Source organism: Somniosus microcephalus, chromosome 4 (genome assembly GCF_052327205.1).
Source record: "Somniosus microcephalus isolate GS21.2 chromosome 4, FLI_Smic_1.0, whole genome shotgun sequence".
NCBI classification, from domain to species: Eukaryota; Metazoa; Chordata; class Chondrichthyes; order Squaliformes; family Somniosidae; genus Somniosus; species Somniosus microcephalus.
This window is the reverse complement of record NC_140990.1, coordinates 257161144-257185490: the sequence shown is the minus strand read 5'-3', so window position 1 is coordinate 257185490 and position 24347 is coordinate 257161144. Positions and strand designations below refer to the sequence as shown.

Genomic DNA, 24347 nt, shown 5'->3' with positions numbered 1-24347 from the left:
AATGCCATCTTGGCAGTTTGAGCTGGATTTGAACCTTGGCCTCAAGGTGAAAAGCTAGTGTCAAACTCATGGCAGCAAGCAGTTCCCCAAAGTAATTGTTAAATCTCTAACTTGATTTTAATTTGAACATTAGCAATTAAAAAATGTATCTAGGTTAAACAGAAGGTAATTAAAGGTGCTGCAATGTGTTCAGCGCATCCAAGTGTGGCAAGCCTGATCTCCAGTTTGATGAGTTCTCAAACCGTGCAGTCGCTTTGGAGCGATGTCTAGCTGATGTTAGGAAGGAAAACAATTTCCTAGGAGGGATATAGTGGCGCACCTCAAAAGTAACATAGGCAGTAGATTAGAAACTGGTTAGTCCTCTACAACATTAAAGACTGATTTTTATAATTAGCAATATCTAAGTATAAAATTATGGGACTTGAGCTGATATTTTTGCAATTCAGAACTAATGAAACTAAGTAAAGAAGTACCAGAGTTTATTTTCTGAGATTAAAATCTAATTACAAAAAACACAACATCCATGATTGCAAAAAAACTAGAAACATTAAAAACTTGCTTAGTACATGGGGAAGTTCAGTGCAGAGTATTAAAAATAGATTCAACATATTCTATTAAATCACATCATTTTCAGGTTAAAAATCAAAACCAAAAAAATGCATGACCTACAAAAAAAAATGCCAATTTATCATTAAATATTTTGAGATCGATTTATCTCAAGAGGTCTGCCTGTAAGCTCTTTTGCAGTCTTGCAATGTTAGCATCTAGGGCTGCTAAACTATTCCTGAAGTCTTGCTCGTCATGAGAATTAAATGATGAAACAGATGACATGCTCCAGTCAGATTTTATAGATCTATAATCAATACTTGAAAAACTTGAATTTACTGCTAGAACCCTGTCTTTATGTAATTGTGGCCTGTTTCTTTGATGTGGTAGAGAGGTACATAGATCTAAATTGGATTTGGGAAGGCCTGTTCTATTGTCAGGAAAATTGACACTAGTCATGTCTAAAGGCCTCGTCTGAATCTGGTTATTTTCTGCCACTGCCACTCCCATTCTCGATGAACAATCTCTTGCTGCAGTCTTTTCCTTTAACTTGTGTGCAATGGGTATTTCTTCAGGAACAACTTTTTCTGGCTTTTCTATCCCATCCAGAGTACATGGCATTACTACCAGACCATTACATGAACTTCCATTGTCACAGTGCAACTTCTTTGATCCAGTGTTTAATTGTACTGGTATACATTTCCTCCTTTCAGCTGGTTCACTTTCTTGCTTGGAGGCATTGCCAACTAATGGAATGTAAGTGGTTTCATCCAGATTAGTGTCCTCGTGTCCTATCGTAATATGATGTTCAGTCTGTGCGTTGTACCTGGGAAAACTTGTGGGTGAAGATTCTGCTGGTAGGCCATTATTTTGGTATGTTCCAGTGGCAGCAGATGTTAAATATGGTTGAGCAGGAATGGTCAGTGGTTCAGATTCAGCTATTTTACATGACAATGATAAAGCTTGTATGTCATGTTCAGAATTAGTGTCCAGATTTTTAAGATAAGCTGTCACAGAGCTCAAACCTGGATCATCTTGTAGCTGCTTCTCATATTCTTGTAGGAGGTTTCTAGTCAGTCTGCATGTGGGTTTGGCTTTCACACAATCTATACTGAGGTCAGAAAGGAGTCTTGCCATGCTGCCTTGCAGGGTTCTGTTAAACAACCAAGCAATATAGTCAGTTAATAAAGATAACTTTCCCTACCAATTACAAAAATAACTACTACCACATTAATACAACAGTTGGTACATAAAGTTTGCCAAGATTGCAATTTCAATATGGGCACCTTTCATATCTGTATAGAACCAAAAGAAAAATGTTTTGAAATCCCCTGCAAGCTCTTGCAGTAGAATGAGGGAGACCAATTAAGATGGAGACCAATTAAGATGGAGTAAGTTTGAATTCCTGGTCTGTTGCCCACTCTTGGCTGTCATTATTATGTAGGTACAGTGATCCAGTATTGATTGGGTTATGGGCGAGAGGGAAAGAAGGAAATGTGTGTGTATTGAGAATCATGGTGCAGCACAGACTATGACCATGAAGTTGGGCTAGCCTGTCCATTTTGCTGAACAGAGAACGGACTTTAAAAAAAAAACACATTCTCAGGATGTTGACGTCCCTGGCAAGGCTGGCATTTGTCAAGGGGAAGTGATTAGGATCTCTCTTGTTTGAAATGTTCATTGCCTGACACTTGAGGTGGCACGGATGTTACTTGCCACTTATCAGCCCAAGCCTGGATGTTGTCCAGGTCTTGCTGTGTGCAGGCATGCACAGCTTCATTATCTGAGGTATTGCGAATGAAGCTGAATACTGCAATCATCAGCAAACTGATTCCTTCTGACTTCATAATGGAGGGAAGGTCATTGATGAAGCAGCTGGCGAAAGCTGGGCTTCCCTGAGGAACTTGCTGCAGTGATGTCCTGGGGCTGAGATGATTGAACGGGGAACAATTTTGCACAGCAAGATGCTTCTCATGAGCCTTTAAAGAATCAGTTGTCCTCATTCTACAGAATGAACAACATTCTTCTTTGTCCAAGAAACATGGGGGGAAAAATTCTGTTGCTTTGCACCTCCCGTTAGTACCCCAAGAGGCCGCTAACAGGTCACAAAGCAACTAGCGCCTGGGCGCAGCGCAGCCAACGCCTCCCGCGAAATTCACTGGGAGGTTAGCAGCAGCGCCCCGCCCTGGCCGTGATCTTTGGTAGCGCCCCGACTTACCACCGGACGCTATGTCTGATGGGGTCAGGGAGGCCTAACCTGCGGCCAGGGCGGCGCTATTTAAAGGCGAGGTGCCAGACGGCCATTTTTGTTGCTGGCCGCCTGCCAGCACCTGCCTCCGCTGCTGTCCCCAGCCTCCTGACCCGCCCTCCCGTGGAGTGCCAGCTGCGCTCCATGAGCCCGGCACTTCGAGTGCCGGGCTGTTTTGCCGGCACTCCGATCCCGGTGGCCCAGCTGGGCCTCAGGTTGCACTGCGCAAAGCCCTTCCCCTTTAAGAAGGGGAGGAAGGCCCGCAATACCCCAGCGCCGCACATAACGCCGCGATATTCCCTCGCAGTGCCCCAAAGAGGGAGGTGGGGTGCTTCCAGTAGCGCCCCGCTTCCTTCTTGGGGCGCTACCACTCAATTTCAGCTGGAGGGGTGCTAATTTTTCCAGGGCGCTAAAAGTAGCTCAATTTTTCCCCCCCCATGATGCCTGAAAGTACCGCTTGATAAATTTTTGCCCAGAAAAATAAACCCAGCAGATTCTCACACAAATGAGATTTGCCGATACCATACGTCCAGTGGGGAGATGCGTTCGAAGGGTGCTTGGGTTGAAGAAATTGTGAATTGTAAAAGAAATAATGGTTTTATAAAAAAAATGGGTTTGCCAAGCTCAGCAGCCAGGATAAGTTAATGACACAGAAGAAACTAATCATGTAAAGAGCTGAGGTCGTTTAAAAGGGCATAACACAGAAACAGGCCTTCATGTAGGCATAGCTAGGTTTGATAAGAGGTCGAATAAGAGCCTTATGATAAACAAACTGTGTGGAGAAAGTGCAAGATGTCCAAACAACAGGTAAGTGGAGGAATGATCTCATGGGGACAGGCGGAGTTTGCCATAGGTACCTATTCCCCTGTAATTGGACAATTGAATGGGTAACCAATGATTGTCGCAAGGTATCCATCGGCCCCTCGAAATAAGGTATATGAACGGGCAGCCGAAAGGGAAAAATAGGCAGAGCTTCCTCGGAGGTGGATCTCATGCTGGCTTTGGCCTAACACCTCCGTCAGCCTCGGGAGACGACCAAAGAGGAAGAGACCACTGCCGCAGACTGCAGGGATCAGAGATCACAATATTGCCTCAACCCATGTCTGCCCACCCGTTCTGGGGCCGGTAAACCGTTCTCATCTGATACGGGTTGTATGTCTACGACTCTATCCTGATTTAATTATATTTGAACTGCCGCTCCTTAATAAAACGACCTATGACTCCTAAGACCCTTTGGGTAATCTGTGATCCAAATCTTACAGATAGGGCTACAACTCTGTAGCCCACTCTGTAACCCTGAATCTCTGATTCATGCTCTGAGCGCAGCTCCCCGCTGGGAGTACAAGATTGGTGAATTCATAGTCTAAAACATTTAAGCTGTTCATGGTTTTTACATTAGTGTAATTACATTTTATTAATTTTATATTTTGCATTCAAACTATTATTTAATTCTTATAAGTAACTTTGAAACTCCTTTTCAAGAATAATCCCATCTGAATGCATTTCTCAACCTTTTAGATGTCATTAAGGGCCATCTAGTGGTCAAAATTATACTACTGTATTACAGGTAGACAATCCTTTATCCGAAAACCTTGGGACCAGCTGTGTTTCGGTTTTCGGAATTTTTCGGATTTCAGAAGGTTTTCTGACAACAAACACTGTTACAGCTTGTAAACACTCAGCCCTGCCTTGGAAGCGTCTCTGAAGCTGTTGCTAAGCTACAGAGACTCTTTCCACAGCCTGACTGTTTAAAAAAAATGCTAGGGGAAGAAAAAAAAACCTAACAAAATGGCTGCTGATTTCTGCCGTTAGATCGAGGTTTCCGGCTCCCCCTGCTCCGTATCTGAATTCTTTGACTTAGCGGGGGTCTGGGGCTCGACTGCTGCCGCCAGTTGTGGGAAAACCGGATATCGGCCGACTCCTACACTAAGCTGGCCCGCAAATCAGATTGGGGGGGGGGGGAAGAAAAGACTATCGGACGGGCCACTGCAGCTATCGGACAGGCCGCTGTATTGTTGGGTTCACTCTCCCGGTACCTCCTTCACACTGCCTGGCTCGGCCTGCAATCTCCTACCCAGGAGGGAACTCTGTGACTCTCTGCCCTGCTCACAGGGAAAGGCAGAGCTCCCGGACCACTCCTGTCATGTTTGGCGCCACTCGAGTCATGTCGTGCGCACGACTTACGCGCCACGAAAAAACTTTCGGTTTTTAGAGGTTTTCGGAAGTGCGGATAAAGGATAGTCTACCTGTATAGACAGTTTCAAACCTGCTTCCTTTGTAGGATTTTTTTTCTACATACAATCCCAAAAGAACACAGTTCTATTACAGCAAATTAGATATGAAGGATGGGATTTAAACCAGCTATATCACTTGTGAAAATGAAGCATTTAAAAGAACTAATAAATAAGTGACAATAAGAAACAAAAATAGGAATTTGAAATCCAGGGTAATAAAATATCCTGCCGAAAGCGTCAATAAAAGGCACTTAGGAAAAACTGCATTCTGGAGGAGAGTTGCAGTTTTGAAATGCTTCATGCCAGGTGCATAAAACAAAATGGCAAACTTCATAATTAACAGAGGAAAAGTAATAGGTGTTCATTAAAATATTGCCTTGTGATACATGGAAAGAAAGAGGAAAAGTATTTGTTCTACTTAGATATGAAAAGCCAGAATATTGAAGCAGTGAAACTACACATCCAACAAGCATTTAGATTTTTGTACCCAACATTCAAAAACACTGGGGTGAATTTCTTCACCATTTTTGGCGTATTTCTAGTGTATAATCAAAGTTCATCTCCATTATCTTTATTTGGTCTAACATTTCAAAAACATTTGATTATTTACACGAGATAGTCCGCCACTCTTTTTTGTGATGTTGAGGGGAGGGTGTCACCAAGTATTATCAACCACTCAAGTCAGATTCCCCAAGGATTAGATGCAAAACAAGTAGCAGAAACAAGGACTCGCTGTGTAAGAAATGTACATTTGTCACAAATACACTGTTGGTCTGCCTGTTAGATAAATATATTAGCAGGTCCCTTATGGATTTCCTGTTTATATTATGGAGAGAGAAATAAAGAGTGTTAAAGTATTAATAAAAATAAAAGTGGGCGGCAACATTGTGACATGTCCTAATTAAGTAGTTCTGGACTCCAATCTTAATTTGTGTTTATTCCTCCACAGAATTCAAAAAGCAGCAAGACGATATGCCATTACTGCAGAATGCAACTCTGGTGAGCCACAAAAAAAGGCAAATATTAATTTGAAAATAAACTGCTCCCCGCAACCTGTATCACCACCCACGTGACGTCCCCAATGTATTGGCCCAGCTGCCACAAGGAAATCAGCTCAAAACATTCAGAGTCTCCTCCAGCCATCCCATCCAGCACAAGGAAGGCTGTAAAAAAAGGTGAGTGCTAAGCGAGTGCAGCACTAAGACAGCTGATCTATTGGCTCTAAACCCTACCCCACCACAGTTCTTGCCACCCATACCAAGAGTGACTCAACTGTGCCAGCAAAACCACCACCTGCAGTACAGGATAAAGTCCTAGGCCTAGAAATTGGGTTGGGGCGCCAAAGTGGCGCAAAAGTCGCCTGAGCGCAGGATTTAGCGCAGCGATCGGAGTAATACCGATCGCCAGAAATTCAGTTTCAGTGCCCCTCGAGGGACACGGGGCGAGGCTCGAGGCGCTCCGCGTCCCTCTTAGGGCGCTGAAACTGATTATCGCAGCGCAACGTGCCGCAGCGCCACGCTGTGGTACTGCAGGCCTTCCTCCCACTGTTAAGGGGGAGGTGCCTGCAACAGCGCGATCCCCGCTCGCGAGTGCCGGCAAATGAGCCCGGCACCAAGGAGAGGTGCCGGGCTCTCGGGAAGCAGCCGGCAATGCCGCGGGGGGGGGGGGGGGGCGTGGTTGGGAGGCCGGGGACGGAGGTGCTGGCAGGCGGCCGCTGAAAAAGCGGCCGCCCCGCACCTCCACCTTAACTTGCGCCGCTGCCGGCAGTAAGGCCCCGTGAACCGGGCGCGGGTAGCGAACGGCGCAACTGCGGCATTCATTACCAAATATCGCGAACGGGGCACTGCGCACACCGATGACGTCATCGGTGGCGGTGCAGCGCAAATGCCTAACGCCACCATTAGCGCCCCTACTGAATATCGCGGGAGACGCAGCCAGTGGCGCTACAACCACTGACTGCCTCTTTAGGCGCTAACAGGTGGCGCTACTCACCCAATTTCTCCCCCCTAGTTTCCTAACAAGAGGAGAGTACTGAAGTCACCATACCTACCTCCAGTGAACCAGTCAGCAACTTCTGCTATACTACCCACAGTGGAACTGCTGACCTTCAGAGAAACGGTGCCTGCCTCTAGCAACCCTGCAGACTGAAATGGTTATCATAAAAGGGAGGGTAGGGGAGGAAAGAGAACTAGGCTCAACCTCAAGCCCCACCCACAGAACTCCCCAGCATCAAACTCCCTAGCCAGAGTCCAGAAGTTGCCTCTCATCCTCAGCAAACCAACCACCAGATTAGAAGATGAACTACAAGCAGTGCCTTCCCTCATCTCCATTCTCAAATTCAGAACACAGCTACTAATCCCTTTTGTCAAATGATTTACGAGAAAGGTGCTGTCCAGAAGCCTCAAGGTGACACACAGACAGATTTGGCATTGCCAACAGATTACAACATCAATTACAATATTAGTCAGGGCTCTACCAGTCCCACCAATGGTACACATAACTCCTTGATCCTCTCCACCCAAACCTCTTGGGAACTGTTAGATCACCCCCACCAGCCAACACAGAGTGAATGAGACAGCTCCAGGCACTAAGGCCAGGTTAGAATAGTCTGGTATAATCTGCTTAATCCCCTTCCTCTTCTAAATTTAAGGCTATGCCTTCTGGTTGTAAAATCTGTGCCTCTGTTGAACATATGGACGTTTATAGAAACATAGAAGATAGGAGCAGGAGTAGGCCATTCGGCCCCTCGAGCCTGCTCTGCCATTCGATGAGATCATGGCTGATCATCCAAACTCAGTACCCCGTACCTGTCTTCTCCCCATATCCCTTGATACCTTTAGCTCTAAGAAATATATCTAACTCCTTCTTGAATATATTTAAAGGCTTGGCCTCAACTGCCTTCTGTGGTAGAGAATTCCACAGGTTCACCACTCTCTGGGTGAAGAAATTCTTCCTCATCTCTGTCCTAAATGGCTTTCGCTATGAAGGCCAACATACCATTTGCCTTCTTCACCGCCTGCTGCACCTGCATGCTTATCTTCAGTGACTGGTGCACAAGGACACCCAGGTCTCGTTGCACTTCCCCTTCTCCCAATCTATTGCCATTCAGATAATAGTCTGCCTTTCTGTTTTTGACACCAAAGTGGATAAACTCGCATTTATCCACGTTATATTGCATCTGCCACGCTTCTGCCCATTCACCCAAGCTGTCCAAATCATCCTGGAGTTTCTCGGTATCCTCCTCGCAGCACGCACGCCCACCCAGCTTTGTGTCATCTGCAAACTTGGAGATATTACATCTAGTTCCCTTATCTAGATCATTAATGCAAATTGTGAATAGCTGGGGTCCAAGGGCCGATCCCTGCGGTACCCCACTAGTCACTGCCTGCCACTCGGAAAAAGACCCGTTAATTCCTACTCTCTGCTTTCTGTCCGCCAACCAGTTCGCTATCCAAGTCAATACCTTGCCCCCAATCCCATGTGCCTTAACTTTACACGCTAATCTCTTATGCGGGACCTTATCGAAAGCCTTTTGAAAGTCCAAATACACCACATCTACTGGTTCTCCCTTATCTATTTTCCCAGTTACATCCTCAAAAAGTTCCAGTAGATTAGTCAAGCACGATTTACCTTTTGTAAATCCATGTTGACTTTGTCCGATCCGGTCACTGTTTTCCAAGTGCTCAGCTATTACATCCTTTATAATGGACTCTAGCATTTTCCCCACTACCGATGTCAGGCTTACCGGTCTATAATTCCCTGCTTTTTCTCTACCACCTTTTTTGAATAGTGGGGTAACATTAGCTACCCTCCAATTCATGGGTACCGTTCCAGAGTCTATCGAGTTCTGGAAGATGACCAGCAGTGCATCTACTATCTCTAGGGCCACTTCCTTAAGTACCCTGGGATGTAGACCATCAGGCCCTGGGGATTTATCAGCCTTCAGTCCCATCAATTTTCCTAACACCATTTCCCTACAAATACTGATTTCTTTCAGTTCCACCCTTTCATCAGACCCTATGTTCCCCAGCATCTCTGGGAGGTTATTTGTGTCCTCCTTTGTGAAGACAGAACCAAAGTATGTATTTAGTTGGTCTGCCATTTCCTTGTTTCCCATTATAAATTCCCCTGATTCTGACTGTAAGGGACCTACGCTTGACTTCACCAATCTTTTTCTCTTCACATATCTATAAAAGCTTTCACAGTCAGTTTTTATGTTCCCTGCTAGCTTACTCTCATATTCTATTTTCCTTTTCTTAATTAATCCCTTTGTCCTCCTTTGTTGACTCCTAAACTGCTCCCAATCCTCACGATTATTGCTTTTTCTAGCCAATTTATATGTCCTCTCCTTGGATCTTATGCTATCCCTAATTTCCCTTGTTAGCCACGGTTGAGTCACCTTTTTTGTTTTATTTTTATGCCAAACTGGGATGAACAAATTCTGTAGCTCATCCATTCGGTCTTTGAATGTTTGCCATTGCCTATCCACAGTCAACCCTTTGAGTGCCATTCCCCAATCAATCCTACCCAACTCGCTCCTCAGACCATCATAGTTTCCTTTATTTAAATTGAGGACCCTTGTCTCTGAGTCAACTACTTCATTCTCCATCTTAATGAAGAATTCGATCATATTATGATCGCTCCGACCCAAGGGGCCTCGTACAACAAGATTGCTAATTAATCCTTTCTCGTTACATAATACCCAGTCTAAGATGGCCTGATCTCTGGTTGGTTCCTCGACATATTGGTCCAGGAAACCATCCCGTAAACACTCCAGGAATTCCTCCTCCACAGTATTGTTACTAATTTGGTTGGCCCAATCGATATGTAGATTAAAGTCACCCATGATGACTGCTGTGCCCTTATTGCACGCTTCTTTAATTTCCCTTTTAATGCCATCCCCAACCTCCGCCTTACTGTTGGAGGTCTATATACCACTCCCACTAATGTTTTTTTTCCCCTTAGTATTTCTCAATTCTACCCATACAGATTCCACATCATCAGAGCTAATATCCTTCATTATAACGGGTGGCGCAGCCAACTGAATTTCTCCCCCAATATCCCTTACTGCACCAATAACATTTCCATATTTTATACCAGCTATCCAAATGGTCAGACTACCTAAGATTGCAAATTTAATGTCAATTAGTGTTATTATAACCAGCTGTGCAACAAACTCATATCCATAAGGAACTGTGATGACATTGCCCAAACAAAATTTCACTTAGGATCTTAACAACTGATAAATAAAGGAAGTTATCATTTCATCAATCTGTGTTGGATTGCAAACAAAATGCCACAGGAAAAGGCACAGCTGTAACCCAGTTTCATATATTTTAACTGATAAGAGGTGAAGTTTTACAGATTGAAATCCTAAGCTAAAAGTAATCGTGTAAAGGGGCAAAGTGGAAAGTGAACAGTTTCAAGTTTCAAAATCTCCAGTGAAGTCCTCTGTATTACCTGGTTAGTTCTCGTAATCTGTTCACTTCTGCATCACGCTGTCGTAGTGTTATTTCCAAGATTTGATTCTCCTTCTCAGAGGCCTCCAATTTCAGCTGAATGTTTCTCATTTTTGTCAAGGCTTCACCTACTTCTATAGGAGTGGGAGAATCAGTAAGAATTTATGTCTCATTTCTGGTAACATTCATAGAACTCTAATAAAACATTTTAAAAAACATTTCTGACTTACCCATTTTGACCCTAGTCGTGTCCATCTCGCACTGCTGTCTGCTCTGGAACAGATCTTGTTCTTTCCCCTGCATCAGTCTGAGTAGCTGCTTGTTCTCTTCTCTCTGCTTGTCTATCACATTCAGCAGTTCTTCATTTTTCTTTTGCAAAGACTCAAGCCCTTTCACAGACTCTCTTAGCTGGGCCTGCAATGTTGTATTCATGGACTGCAACGAGATCACTGTAAAAAGTGTGAGTAAATCCAGAGACAAAGGGGGCGAAATTGGTCTTCGGCAGTAGAGCAAAATGGGCAACAGCGAATCAGCAGTCTGTTTTACACCCCATTCAATTTTCTTTTAGATTGAATGCAAAAGAAAATTGGGCGGGGTGTAAAACAGGCTGCTGATTCGTTATCACCCGTTTTGTACGATCGCCAAAAAACAATTTCCCCCGGGAAGACCTTTGGTACATGTTAAGATTGTAATGGAACATGTATTAGATTTAAATTATTTAAACAAATATCCTGACAAGCTGGTACCATATTTTATATTAGATTGTTTAAATTTATCATCCTCCTTTAACATCTTACTTCTGCAATTCAATTTTTAAAAAGAGGAAGCACTGATCCAGCACTCATCATGCTGACACTCCAAATGGTCACATGTGTATACAAAACCATAAGTATAAGGTAATCCATTAGTGCATCACCTTTGTATACCATACATAAATCATACAGAATCAGAGAGTCATGGAACTAGGTTAGTGTTCATTCTTCTCAGAACTGGGCCAATAGGGAGATTAAACGAGTGGAAACGTCTCCTGGCAATTGGTTAGGAGATTTTTTTTATATATACACACACACCATATCATATTGTGATATGGAATGTCCCATCAGAAACAGTAGTGGCAGCAGATTTCATGATAGCTTTTAAAAGCGAATAAATATTTGATAAAGACTTTTTTTTTAATGGTTATGAGTAAAAGGCAAGGGATCGGGACTGAGTCAGTAGCACTTTCAGAAAGCTTGAAAGTTTAAATTTAAATTTACTCATGTACACATGATGAAATATGGTTTCAAATATTATTGTTGCTAATCCAACTATAAGTCTTAAAATGTTTCTAAAAATCTCAGAAGGAAAGTTACAAGTGTACCAGTAGGTGTTAAATCATATACAATTAAATCATGATAATCCGCAATTCTTAAGGGTATTCTTTTGCTTGCTCCCTCAGTTTTATGTTATATATAAAACTGAGTCAATAAACTATTCCCCATTTGACCATTTGTGAAAATGATGCTTATGGACCACACCACCTCGAAGGTTTAATGCTTTTTGGGCTGCCTACTTCCATGTATTTTGGATCTATGCTTATAACTAAATTTGCATTCACATTCATAGATGATCAGCAAGTACAGGGGGGACTAGATTATGAAAAGGAAAATACAATTTGTTGAAAGGACTTTGATTCAACAAAGTTGCTGAGAATCTAATAATTAAATTATTGAGGTAAGAACTATAATTTATAGGCAGATATATTTGTTTTGTTTCTGTTTTTCATTCATTTCTAAAGGAACTCAGCATATGAAAGGAAATCACTTCCTAAGGCTTGTGCATTTCTTATGAAACATTAAAAAAATTAAAAGCAACCAAGATTATTTCCTTTTAAAGTTATATATTTGCATGGATTCAGTAATAAGAGCTTTAGGCTGTAATGAAAAAAACTTTAAAAAAAAGAAAGCTATATACCTTCAAAGTTGCACGCTACAGATCTAGAGTCTTTTTCGGCTCGTTCTCGCTCTCGAAGTTGCTGGTTTACTATCCTTAACCGTCTACAAAATTTAAAAGAAAACAAACTTAATTTTAGAACTAAAATCAGATCTACATCAAATGTTTACCAAAAGGTACCCTAAATAAAAGCTAAAATTTTATTGGTAGGAGAAAATTCAGTTTAACAAAATGCAGCTGTTACAGTTCAGACTCAAGGCTCTTGTTTTGTGTTCACAGAAAAAAGGCAGTTTACATAAGCAGAATGAGTCTCCTGTGAACTGAAACAAGTGCTTTTATACATGCCACAAGTGGGATAGCATGCTTCGGTTTAACAGCAGCAAGCCTGTAACTATCAAAATGAAGGATTACGTTGAAAATAAAAAGGATTTTTAAATGTTTTAAAGGTGTTAATGTGTGATATATGTCTGAATATTTCGATTTTTAAAAAAAATTAAGAATCATACAAGAGTTTATTTGAATAAAAAAGTCCAGTAGAGTACTGCATTTATATAGTAACACGTTGCACTATGAAACTGAAATGGTAAGATGTTTGTTGCCTGTGCCTACGATTCTTCACACCGAGCTCCCATTTTGGCTAGACTATCAATGGAGGAAAAATAAAGTGCAAAGCAGACATTAGGAATGAAATACTATTGACCTGCGCAGCTGTGCATTCTCACTGCGTATAGGTTGGAGACTCATAGCTATTTCTGCTTGTACATTAGTGCTTCCAATCACAGTTGGTAGTAGAGAGATACTATCCTCGAGCTCCATTATCAACCTGAGAACCTCAGAGTCATCTGCCAACAGAAAGACATTAATATTTAACAAATCCTGTCAAAATGTTACATATTAGTATTTAATCTCCATCAATGCTCACCTTACCTGCAATGCAACAGATCATGACTTCAATGTTAAATGTTTATCCAACATGAATAAGATGAAGTAGCATAACTCAAGAATGAAGGGATTCCTCAAGCGCTTACTGAAGTAAAGCTATACATACCTACTGATATTACAATTTGTGACCATCTTAGATTAATGTATATGCAGATACGCTCTGGATTCCTCCACCATTTTACTCAATTCCTCCATTCCTTTTTTCCTGACATGCCAGCTTAATTACATTAAGTTTTGTTAAGTAATTCAAAGTAAGCAGGATACAATGCACCTTGACTAAATCAGAAGAAATGAGTTGATAAAGATAATTATAAATGCTGAATTTATCTACATCTTTATCTAACAAGAGACATTGCTGTGAGTGGGGAGACTCATGGAAAAGTTACATTATTTTAATTTGTGTTGATGAATGGAATAGATGAAAAATGATTGATAGATTACAAATTAGTTTAGCAGAAGACAGAAAGAACTTGAATTTATATACCATCAGGACATTCCAAAGCATTTTGTAACCAATGGATTAATTTTGAGGTGTAGTTATTCTTGTTAACGTAAGCGAACGGCAGCCAACTTGGAAGGAAGGACGGACGGACAGAGAGAGAGGAGGAAGGAATGACCAACCAGATAAATTTGTTTTTAGTTAAGGGAGGAATGTTGGCCAGGACAAAGGAAAAACTTCCTGCTCTTCTTTGAATAGTCCACTTGAGCTCATCTGAAAGACGCCACACTCCCTCACTATTGCTGTGGCAACCTAGGTTACGCGCTGGTCGATAGTTGGGCTTGAGCCCACAGATTTTTGACTCGAGGCGAGTGTTACCAACCAAGCCAAGTTGCATTCAGGGTGATAATACTGTACCTGAGGCAAAGTAAGCAATGGTTTTCCAGAGAGATCTGTTCAGGGACCCTTCATATTGTTGATAGCGAACAGGGTGTCTTGTCGTATTACTACATTTACTAACAATACAAAGCTATGTGGGTAGGTAACAAGTAGCAAGGACATTGACTATCTTCAGAAAGACTTGGATCAATAATGGGCTGAGATATAGCAGGTCAATATTGATGTGCGCATAAATATAAGATAATGCATCAAGGAACAGGTGACAGTAAACACATACAATTTTAAAGAGCTGTATTTTAAGATCCATGGTCAAGGTTGAAAAGAAAAAACTATTTAGGAGCGATCACTAATCTTAATCTGAAAGCATCTGATCAGTGCAAAGTGGTCATCAATAAAGTAACTCAGGCACTGGGCTACATCGGAGTGCATTGAATTGCAATACCAGAAGTTATACAGACATCATACAGATCACTGATGAGGCCAATTCTGGAGTATGGTATGTAGACTTAGTTACACTACCTCAAAAAGATTACACAGATAATTAAAAGGGCTCAGAGAAGAGAGTGACCAGGATGATCATTTTGCTGGAAAAAGAATGAGTAAATATGATGAAGGTTTTAAAATAATAAAAATGATAGCTAAGGTTAAAGTAAGCATGCTATTTAATATGGACCGCCTGCTGCCTGTTGTGCTCCAGGAATGAAGTGGAGCATTTAATTTAGTGCTCCACTTCCTTCCTGGAGCGCAAAACCACATTTTTTTAAAGTTGAGAAACATTAGCGCCTAGCGCTAATTTTCTCAACTTTTAAAAGTTAGCAGCCCAAATGGGGCTATAATTAATTTCTCCCCCCCCCCCCCCCCCGTTCTTATGAATGAAAATATGTATGGCTACATTTATGAAACTTAGCCAACTGAGGAAAATAACAGACAAGCCTGGAACCCAAACTCTTCACACCTTTGGCTTAACAGTCAGACCCTCACTGCTTCAGCTACTCCTGAATGATGTTTTACTATTTTCAACAATGAAGTAGTCCACAAGTAAATAATAGTGTTTGTTCCCCAATAATCCTGAAGTATTCCTTACAATATATTTTAAATAGTAAACAAACATGGACCAAAGTGGTGGCAAAATTGAAACTTGCGTGCTTACACAGTTTGGCATTTATAATTGGTTCCAATAAATACAATTTTAAGAGTCATTTTGAAAACAAACATAATTTTGAAAAAAAGTAATAAAAGATAATTTCATGTAGTATTTGATCAAATTTGGATTATAGTCCACAGGCCAAAAGAATTACATTTTGTAGACAGCTACTCAAAACATGAGCAAGAAATAAAATGTTGCTTTGGTAATCAAACACAGCTAGTGATCACCATTTGAAAAATGAAGTTTGGAGCCCTACATAACTTCAAAGTAGCACTGAACAGCACCAAGCTGTAGTGCAGGTATGAGCTCAAATATAGAATGAGTCACTAGTAGATATTCTACTTGCCAAAAAGTAAATCATAGCATTTATTGCAACTACCTTGATCAGCAATCAGAGCCTTCAGTTCACTCAGAAGATATCTGATAGTTTTCACTTTCTTGGCAGTTTTATCAGGACTTTGTTTTTTAGGTCTTGTATGTTTGTCAAAACTGGTCTGGCAGCTGGTGTCCCTTACTGGTGTAGTATCCACTAAATTGATGTCATCTTCTTCACTTGTAGTCCCATCACTGTGCTCAGTGTCTGATTTGTCAGTCCCTTGTGACTGTACCTGTGCTTTCCAAGCCACTTGCTGGGGCTCTTCCCCTTGCTGCTGCATTTGGGTTATGTGATACTGGATACACTTTAGTAGCTCTTGTTCCTTCAGTTGTTGTGGGCCTTGGTTAATCAAGCTGTGACTTCCACCACTGTCACAAACCAGGTGAGCTAAAGTATGTGCAGTCACACTAGGTGGGATTGCAGATGGAGCAAAGGTCACTACAGGTTGGATTGGAGGGGCAATGGCAGCTGCAGCTGAATAAGCTGGCAAAAAGTTCAATCCTCCGTGAGGAACAGGTTGATTGTAAAGGTCACTGGGCATAGTCTGCGAAAACAGTGGAAAAGTTAAAATACATGAATAAAAGCATTTGGCAAGAAAGTGACCATGAAAACAGTGGCCAAACAGCTTTCTTGTAAGGAATTACATTTATTATGAAAGTATAGCAATCCTAGTTACTTAGAATTTTACTGTGAAGCCAGGAGCAGGAGTGCTCCTCCCAACTCCACAACACTCCTGGTGGTCGCGATCGACCCACTCACCTGCTGTCCTGCCTCTTCCCAGGACTTACCCGAGGCTGCTGCTGGCAAGAGCCTCAAAATTCAATCCTCCTGAATGGCAAGCTGTCTGTGGAGGTGCAACAGGCACCAGCAGTTCGCTCAAAGTATTTAGAGGAGGCAGAGACCCAATTTTGGGCAGCACTGCCCATGTAGCACTAACACGCCCAGACAATGTTTTACCCCATTGTCTCTGTTTTTAAAAAGGTCAATAAATCTGATATTAGCTAACAGATAACATAACGGAAACCATTCTAAAGTGTACCCTTGAGAAGTGCCTGTATAGCAATACTTTAATGAGTCATTTGTCAGCAGTTCTGATGAAGAGCTATACCCAAAACATTAACATTCCTGCTTTCTCTACAGATGCTGCCCGACTTGGAGTGTTTCTGGAATTTTCTGTTTTTGTTTCAGAAGTCCAGCATCAGTAGTATTTTGTTTTTTGTCTCCATGGGTTATGCTATGGCTTTACAAAGTTTTGCTGAAACCAGATTTGGAGTATCATGCTTAATTCTGGCTGTCAGGGCACAAAAAATACATATACGTTGGACAGGGTACAAGAGGATTTCCATATAGTCTAGAAATAACACATTTAAGGGAGGGACCCAGGAAGGTACAGAAAATATTAAATTATTTAGAAAGGTAAGGTAAACCAGGATAGGAAGACCTAATGACAAATTTAAATTTGTAAAAAGTAAATTCAAACAGATGTTAGTAAGGACTTCTTTACTTAGAAATATATTTAGACTAATCTGCCAGGCAGTGTCGTAGAGACAAAAGGCTGAAGATTCAGGGACTTAACACCACCCATTACCGGCAAAACTTGTGTTAAGAGAGCGGCCAACTGGTGGCGGGTCCTGCAGCATCCTCCTTTTCCCAAGATCCGGCAGTGCTGCCGGTAACATTCATCGTGCTGGAAATTGAAGAGGGAGAAGTGACGTCAGTCGCCGTGCAACGCCGACTCAACATCACCTCAGCGAACTTGGTCCTTTGCGTTGAATTCAGCGCTGGGTCCTAAGCTCACCATGTAAACCTAGCAGCAGTAGACAGGCGAAGTCAGCACCTCTTAAAGGGACACAAAAATCTTTTAGGTAAGTTTGCATTTAAGTTTTTGGACTTTTTATTTTATTTTATTGAAATAGTGGCTTGCAGCAATACATGTTAAAAGTTTTTTAAGTGTGTAGGGAGTGCTGCTGGCTGCTTGCAAGCCCTCGGATGGTAAAATAAGGTATCTGAAGACAGAAAATGCTGCAAGTACTCAGCAGGTTAGACAACATCCATGGAGAGAGAAAGAGAGTTCACATCTCAGGTCAAGATGCTGCCTGACCTGCTGAGCATTTCCATCATTTTATGCTGTCATTTCAGATTTACAGCATCCGCTTACAGAGGGAAGAAGAAGACACAGAAGAGGAAGAAGCCAAAGGAAGGATGCAACCCAGATAGCCCCTTTCTGGCCGGGATATTATCATCCGCCTGCGGTACCAGTGACCACAACCCCAATTCCCCTTTCAACATTTGTCCCACATCTTACCTTCCCTCTGTTACTGACCATCACAGCATCCTCTTGGCCACAATGCAGAAGTAAAGCCACCACAAAGCAAACTTTCCAATCCAACTTTATACAACTATCCATCCAATATGACATCAAGAAATCAACTCCTCACCCTCACCCTTATGCATTCTCTTAGTGACTGTCTTGTGTGTGCCTTTGCCTATCCTACTGATGTCACGCAGTGCTACCCCAGTGGCTGCAGCATGGCTGGTGGAAGGCTGCTGACTTTCAGTCAGGGACACTGCAAATAGCTTTGCTGGTCGACTTTAAGGAGCTGGTGGCTGGGAATGTCAAATCAAGTGATAGTGTCCTTTCTGCCACACCGCTGGCCAAGGGCTCAGCTATGCTCCTGCCAAGAATGACCTGCACTGTCTCCTCCAAGGAGGTGAGGTGAGGCTAGGAATGGGAGGTGTGCCTCGTGATTGGTACAGATTGTTGGTAGGTGAGTGATTGGCAGCTGGAGGGGGTGGGGTGGCGGGGAGTTGTGCATTGAGCAGTGTGTGAGGCTAGTGATGCAGTTGGTAGGAGATGTCTTTTGAAGATGCATTCACTGACCTTGACCAGTGGTCTGGCTTCTTTGGGCACTGGAGAGACACTGCTGGCAGTGATGGCCTCAGTGATGTGGTCCCACATCGTTCTTTCTGGAAGGCCTCCTGGCCCCTGTGGGTAGAGGACCTGTGTTGTAGTGCTGACTCCCTGCACAAAACTCGAGTGCTGCGTGAGAGACCCTGGGTGCCCCTTCCTTGGCTTGCTGAGCCATTTGTTTCAGTGCTGAAGCACTTTTACCATTTTCTGAGGTTCGTAAGGGAATTCAGCTTTAAGAGCTGAAGATTCCCAATTGAGACTTCTTAATATAAATTTTTTTTATAAAGGCAGTAAGGGCTAAAAACAGCATTTTAAAATTCATTTCTATTTTTTATTAGTTCAGAGGGCGAACTCCGTTGCCTCGCTTGCAGAGGCTGTTGGAAGATCAAACGCCACTTCTGGACGGCAACTTCGCCTCCGACGCCTGCAGTAACGCCACCAGGAGGGCGTTACACGGTAAGTTAGCGCTGGGCTAAAAATCTTTAGCCCCCAGCGCAAATTTTTCTCTTGTACCACTCCATCCATTTTCAGTGGCCGTTAACCCGAGGCTGCGGGGACACTGGCAACTCTCGTGGCGGCCACAAATTTTTAGCCCAAAAACATTTGGCGTGGTCAAAGTGAGGCTGGATGCTAACAATATGAAAATCAGGGAGCTAGGGAGATCATGTTTACCATTTTTTAACTAGTCAGATGATCTTCAAAATGTTGCAGCTGTGCTATTGAATTTTGCCACTAAGTGGCATTGAATGAAATTTCAACACTGAAGTTGTGTTAGTCAGGTACTCTGTTTCTGCCACTGGGTGGTGCTATGCAGAAACTAAAAAAGTAAGGGGCCAGCAATAAAACAAAGAGGACCCAGATTTTTTAAAAAATCTTGTGATTATAATTCAGAAAAATAATTTAACCCCTCCCAGCCAAATTACTTTATTGTTGAGCATATCAGTTCAGAGTTTCAATGAACTGATCATCTTTACCCAAGTGTTTTTTTAAATTAAAGACTCTGTTGTACCAACATTTTTTTTTAAATCTACTGAAAACAATTGTTAACAAAGGCAGTAAGTCGACATTTCTGGACAAATTTGCATGGAAAGTTTATTTTAAATTGAAGAAGAATGAATATATTTTAGGTTGTTGACATTACCATTCTTAAAAGCCTCCAAACCAAACCACTGAGTACTATTTTTGTTTTCTTAACATGGAGTGCATACTTTTTTCTTAAACAAGGTTAGAAATCTTAGCCAGAAATTGGCAACAGCCAAGGCTTAAGGCTATTAGTGTTCACAGGGATAGTGTTGCAGTGTAAGCAGCTACAACTACATAAGTTTACTGACAGAGCACTGCCAAGCTTCTTTCTGCTTGACCAACCGGGACCACTCCACCCGTTAGGGCACAGGCTTGCAGAGATATCTAGAGCGGAGTGGGAAGAATCCCTGCCTCACCAAGTTCCACAGCATCCTGAACCTTCCTGGCTCAGGTATTGAATTAATTAATGTCATGGAAGGTTGACTGGTTCCAATCTTCTGTCACTAGGTGTGTCAATTGGAGCCAACTTAATCCCAAAGACCCTACTTATCTCCCCTTCAAGGAGGATAGTCACTAGTTGTTTATTAGTGCAGATGGGATCCCTGTCAAAGTAGACAACAGCTACCAGGATCTCAGAGTGGCATGGTCGCCAGAAAGAAAAATAACCACAACATACATCATTGGACAGTGGTTCCAGTTAGTGGTGCAGAGCTTCAGCAGCAGCTTCTAGTCTCTCTGCAACTCAATCATTACAGGTACCAAACCCTGGAGATATGAGTGAGTGTTCTCAGTCAACCTCCAGGTAATACCTTCAAGCAGCACAAATCTCAGTTTCCTCAGCTGCTATACAACAAACTTGGGTTTGGTGGCAGGACCCGGCAGGGTAACTTGAAATGCACTAGCCACCTTGATGTACAAGCCTAATGCCATGTACCAGGCTCATCAGTCACCAACTGCTAAATCCAGTTCCTCATGTGAGGGGCTTTAGCAAAGAGGCAGGCTTCCTCTCCTTACAAGGCGGTGAGTGACAGGTCAGTTTAGGCCAGAGCAGTTACATCCTGTAGCAGTTCCTGTTTTAGCTACAAATCCACCTCATAGCTTGGTCTTGGATTATGCATATGGGCTGAAGGAAGCCATTCCATTGCATGTTGCTGTTAAAAAATGAGAACAAATGCCCAATTATTTGATTAGCTGAAAAACTGGACTTTGGAGCCAAAGTTTAGCTGATGAAATGATATTTGTTCCGAAGCTGAACATGCCTTCAAAATAGACAGTGGGAACAATGAGAAAGAAGATAAAGGCCTAGAAATTCGGTATGGCCCCGCCAGGTCTTTTGCGCCCGAAATTTTGTGCTCGCCAGGATTCCCGTAGCGCCCGCCTAAAATTCAGTTGCGACGGGCGCTATTGCAGGGTTTGGCCGCCTCGCTAGGGGCGATGAATGTCACTTTCAGGCGTCCAGCTGCCGCTGCGGCACCCGATGCGGTGCGGCAGGCTGGGGTACTGCAGGCCTCCTCCTTCTCTTAAGGAGGAGCTGCCTGCAGCCGTCAGATCGCCGGTGGATTCCCCCGGCAAATGAGCCCGGCACCACGGAGAAGTGCCGGGCTCGCGGGACTCAGACATCAATGCCGCGGGGGGGTGGTGCAGGAGTCCGGGGAGGGAGGTGCGGGCAGGCGGCCGCCGGGAAAGCGGCCGGCCGCCACTCCACCTTTATGCGCCGGCCTTTCGGAGCTGCAAGACCCCGTTTCACAAACGCTGTTTGCGGCTGCCACGGGCGAGGTGGCCGCAACTGAATTTGGCCATCGGGCCGGAATAGCATTGCAACCGGGGCGCTGCGCACACCGATGACGTCATCGGTGCCGGCGCGGCGCTACCGGCTAACGCCGATGTTAGGGTCCATCTGAATTTCGGGCGATAAAAAACTTCAGGCGCAAACCACTTTATAGCCAATAAGTGGGCGCAAACGCAACTGAATTTCTAGGCCAAAGTGTTAAAAAAAGTGAATAAAGGCTGGGATAGTCAGAGAGTCTAAGAATAGGTGTAAAATGAAAGTTAAAATAAGTCAGATAGAGAGAGAAAAGGAAAGAGAAAATGAAAGACAGGACAGCAGCAAAAAAGACGAAAACAAAGTGATTGGGCTAAAAAATTAGTCTCCTTTGCGCCTGTCGTTAGCGTCTCCGGAGGGCGTTAACGGGGCGCAAAGGGCTTCTCGTCCGTGTGGGGGGGGGGGGGGGGGGGGGAGAAAAAGCGCCCGAGAAATTTGGCGGGGCGTTGCTGAGGTGCTACCAGATAGTGCCGTGCCCCTGCTGGTAGTGCCCTGGGATGCTGCGCCGCCAATGACATCATCACCATGTGTGGCGACCCCTTAGCACCCCGCCATGTCCCCTTACCACCCCGCGGCAGAAATTCGGCTGCGCCCCGTGAGGCTGTCGCAGGCGATGTCAGCGCTAGCCTCACGGGTCGCGAACTGGGCCGACCTCCGCTCGCGGGGCAGTCTTTAAAGGGGAGGTGCGGCCGTGACCCATGCTGCCTATTTCTTTTTTTGGCGGTTGGCCCTCCACGGTGCGCCGTAGCGTGGTCCTTGATGTCATCGCGTAGCCTGGCACCGTGTCTCGGTGTCGGGCTGCAGCCATGGCACCACGCCGCCCTGGTGGCCTAGTGTGGGCCATCAGAGGCCCTGCAGAGTGCGCAACAGCCCTCCCCTTTAACTGAAGGGGAGGGGTGTTGAAATGCAGCAGCATTCCACGATCACGCCCCAACATCGCCTCGGTTACCGCCCCACCAGGAAGTGGAGCGCCCAAGACTGCGCTCCATTTCCTGTGCGGGGCGGTAAGCCGAATTTAGTGGCCGCCGTGGTACTTCCGCGCTGGGTGCTAAATGGTCGGCCTTAACTCAGTTACCGTCCCCAAACAGGGCATAACCGAATTTCGCGCCCTTTATTTTTTATATGTAATTGGGCTTTCAGTAATTTAGGATTGTTATAGCAATAAACCTCATTTCTAATATCCAAGTAGCTATATTAATCTATTTTTTTAAAGCTTCAATGCACAAGGTGAAAATTTACAACCTGGTCAGTCCAGGGTGATCAAATTCCCGTTTATCGGCTAGTCTAAAGGTTACTTAAAATACAATGTCCCAGACACTTTGAACAAAATATCTAACAGAACAACCCATTGATATACTCACAGACTGTATTACTAATGGATGCACAGCATTCTTTGGAGACATAGCTGGTGTAGAGGTAGGTAGTCGACAATTAAATGTTGGAGCAGCTTGGGATCCTAAGAAAACACAAGCGTTTTGTTTATGATAACTACTGGTTTCATACAAATAAAATGATGGTGCGCTTTTTATTGGCACCGCATAGAAACTTAATTATGTAAGCATATGCTAACGTTATCTGCAAACATCCCAAGCATTCTAAAATGCCAATAAAATTAAGATTTTTTTGACTATGATATTTACTGTGATGTCATGAAGCAGTTGCTTACCAGAGTCCAAAATTGTGTAGCAAGGTCGGGCTGCTATTCCATTAGGGTCCTTTACTGGAGCATGGCCATTTAGAAGACCCATTTGTGTCTGAACATGATCAGAGAGGCACTGATTTAGAACGGGAGAATGCTGGCTTGATGGAATTATGAACTGCTGCATCATTGACACATCCACAGTGTTGTTCACACCTACTTCTGCTGCATCAGGGGTCACCTTGAACTTTGGTGCTGAAACTAATTATAAAATAAATTATATTTGAACTCCAGCAAAGTTGGTCATAGCACAAGACATAATGTAATATGTTTATATTAAATAGCTCTCAGTACAGTATGAATTTGAAAATCTTTACAGGATTTCTAAAAGCATTTGTAATCATTTAAAAATCTCAAAATAGGAAGTGATTTGGGAATACAAAATCCTATAATCAGATAGCAATCTGGGAAGTTATGCAATTTTAAGATACAGCTGTGAACAAAAATCCCAAAGCAGACAGTTTATGATGCTCTGGATGGATCTTTAAAGGTTTTACTTTCTTCCATTTATGGTCCCTTACAGGCTGCATGCCACTACACATTTTCCATCAGATGGGAGACTAGTCTCCAGACTTCTCCATGGGCATCATCAATGCTGCTCATCATCGAACCACTGGAGGTGCAAGTTACGTGAAACAATCTAAATAATAGCCATGTAATTTCCTTTCTCCCTAGGTTAGAATATGGTGCTCCACCAAGGAAGGAAGCTTTGGGACTCAGTTTCACTGGTAGAAACGTTTGATACTACTGTTGATTTAGTTTTAACAAGGTTTATTTATCTTTTTAAAAAATAGCTGAATTCTTTAATGTGGGTTTATGTTCTGCTGTTTTATGATGAAGACAAGGAATTTTCCATTTCTCATTAAGTTTATAATTTACTTTTGTGTTTGAAATGACTTTACACCAGCATGCACATCTACAACATATTCAAACCAAAAAAAGATTTCTCATTGGCTTATGTGAAATGCAGAGAGATCATTAATTATAATTACTTGGAATGTTTCAGAATATCATTAAAGGAGACACTTAAAAAAAATCTATGATTCAACAGCTTGTCAAGAGTTATGCCAAAAGGGTTGTAGCCATGTGATCAATTCAGTGCTCTCAATTCAGGCACCCACACCTCATTGAAAATTGGACTTTCAAAAGGCTTTCGATAAGGTCCCGCAT

At 43.1% G+C, this 24347-nt stretch overlaps 1 protein-coding gene across 1 annotated transcript in view; it reads right to left on the bottom strand.

Annotated features, from left to right (window-relative positions):
* Positions 1-462: 462 nt before the first annotated feature.
* ccdc14 (coiled-coil domain containing 14) overlaps positions 463-24347 on the bottom strand; it is a 52642-nt gene continuing 28757 nt past the window's right edge. Inside the window, 9 exon segments of the mRNA XM_085986287.1 lie at positions 463-721; positions 724-1699; positions 10489-10621; positions 10718-10936; positions 12441-12523; positions 13120-13261; positions 15726-16266; positions 22840-22934; positions 23145-23378. Of these exon segments, the coding sequence (XP_085842413.1) occupies positions 692-721; positions 724-1699; positions 10489-10621; positions 10718-10936; positions 12441-12523; positions 13120-13261; positions 15726-16266; positions 22840-22934; positions 23145-23378 (2453 nt within the window). The 3' untranslated portion in view covers positions 463-691.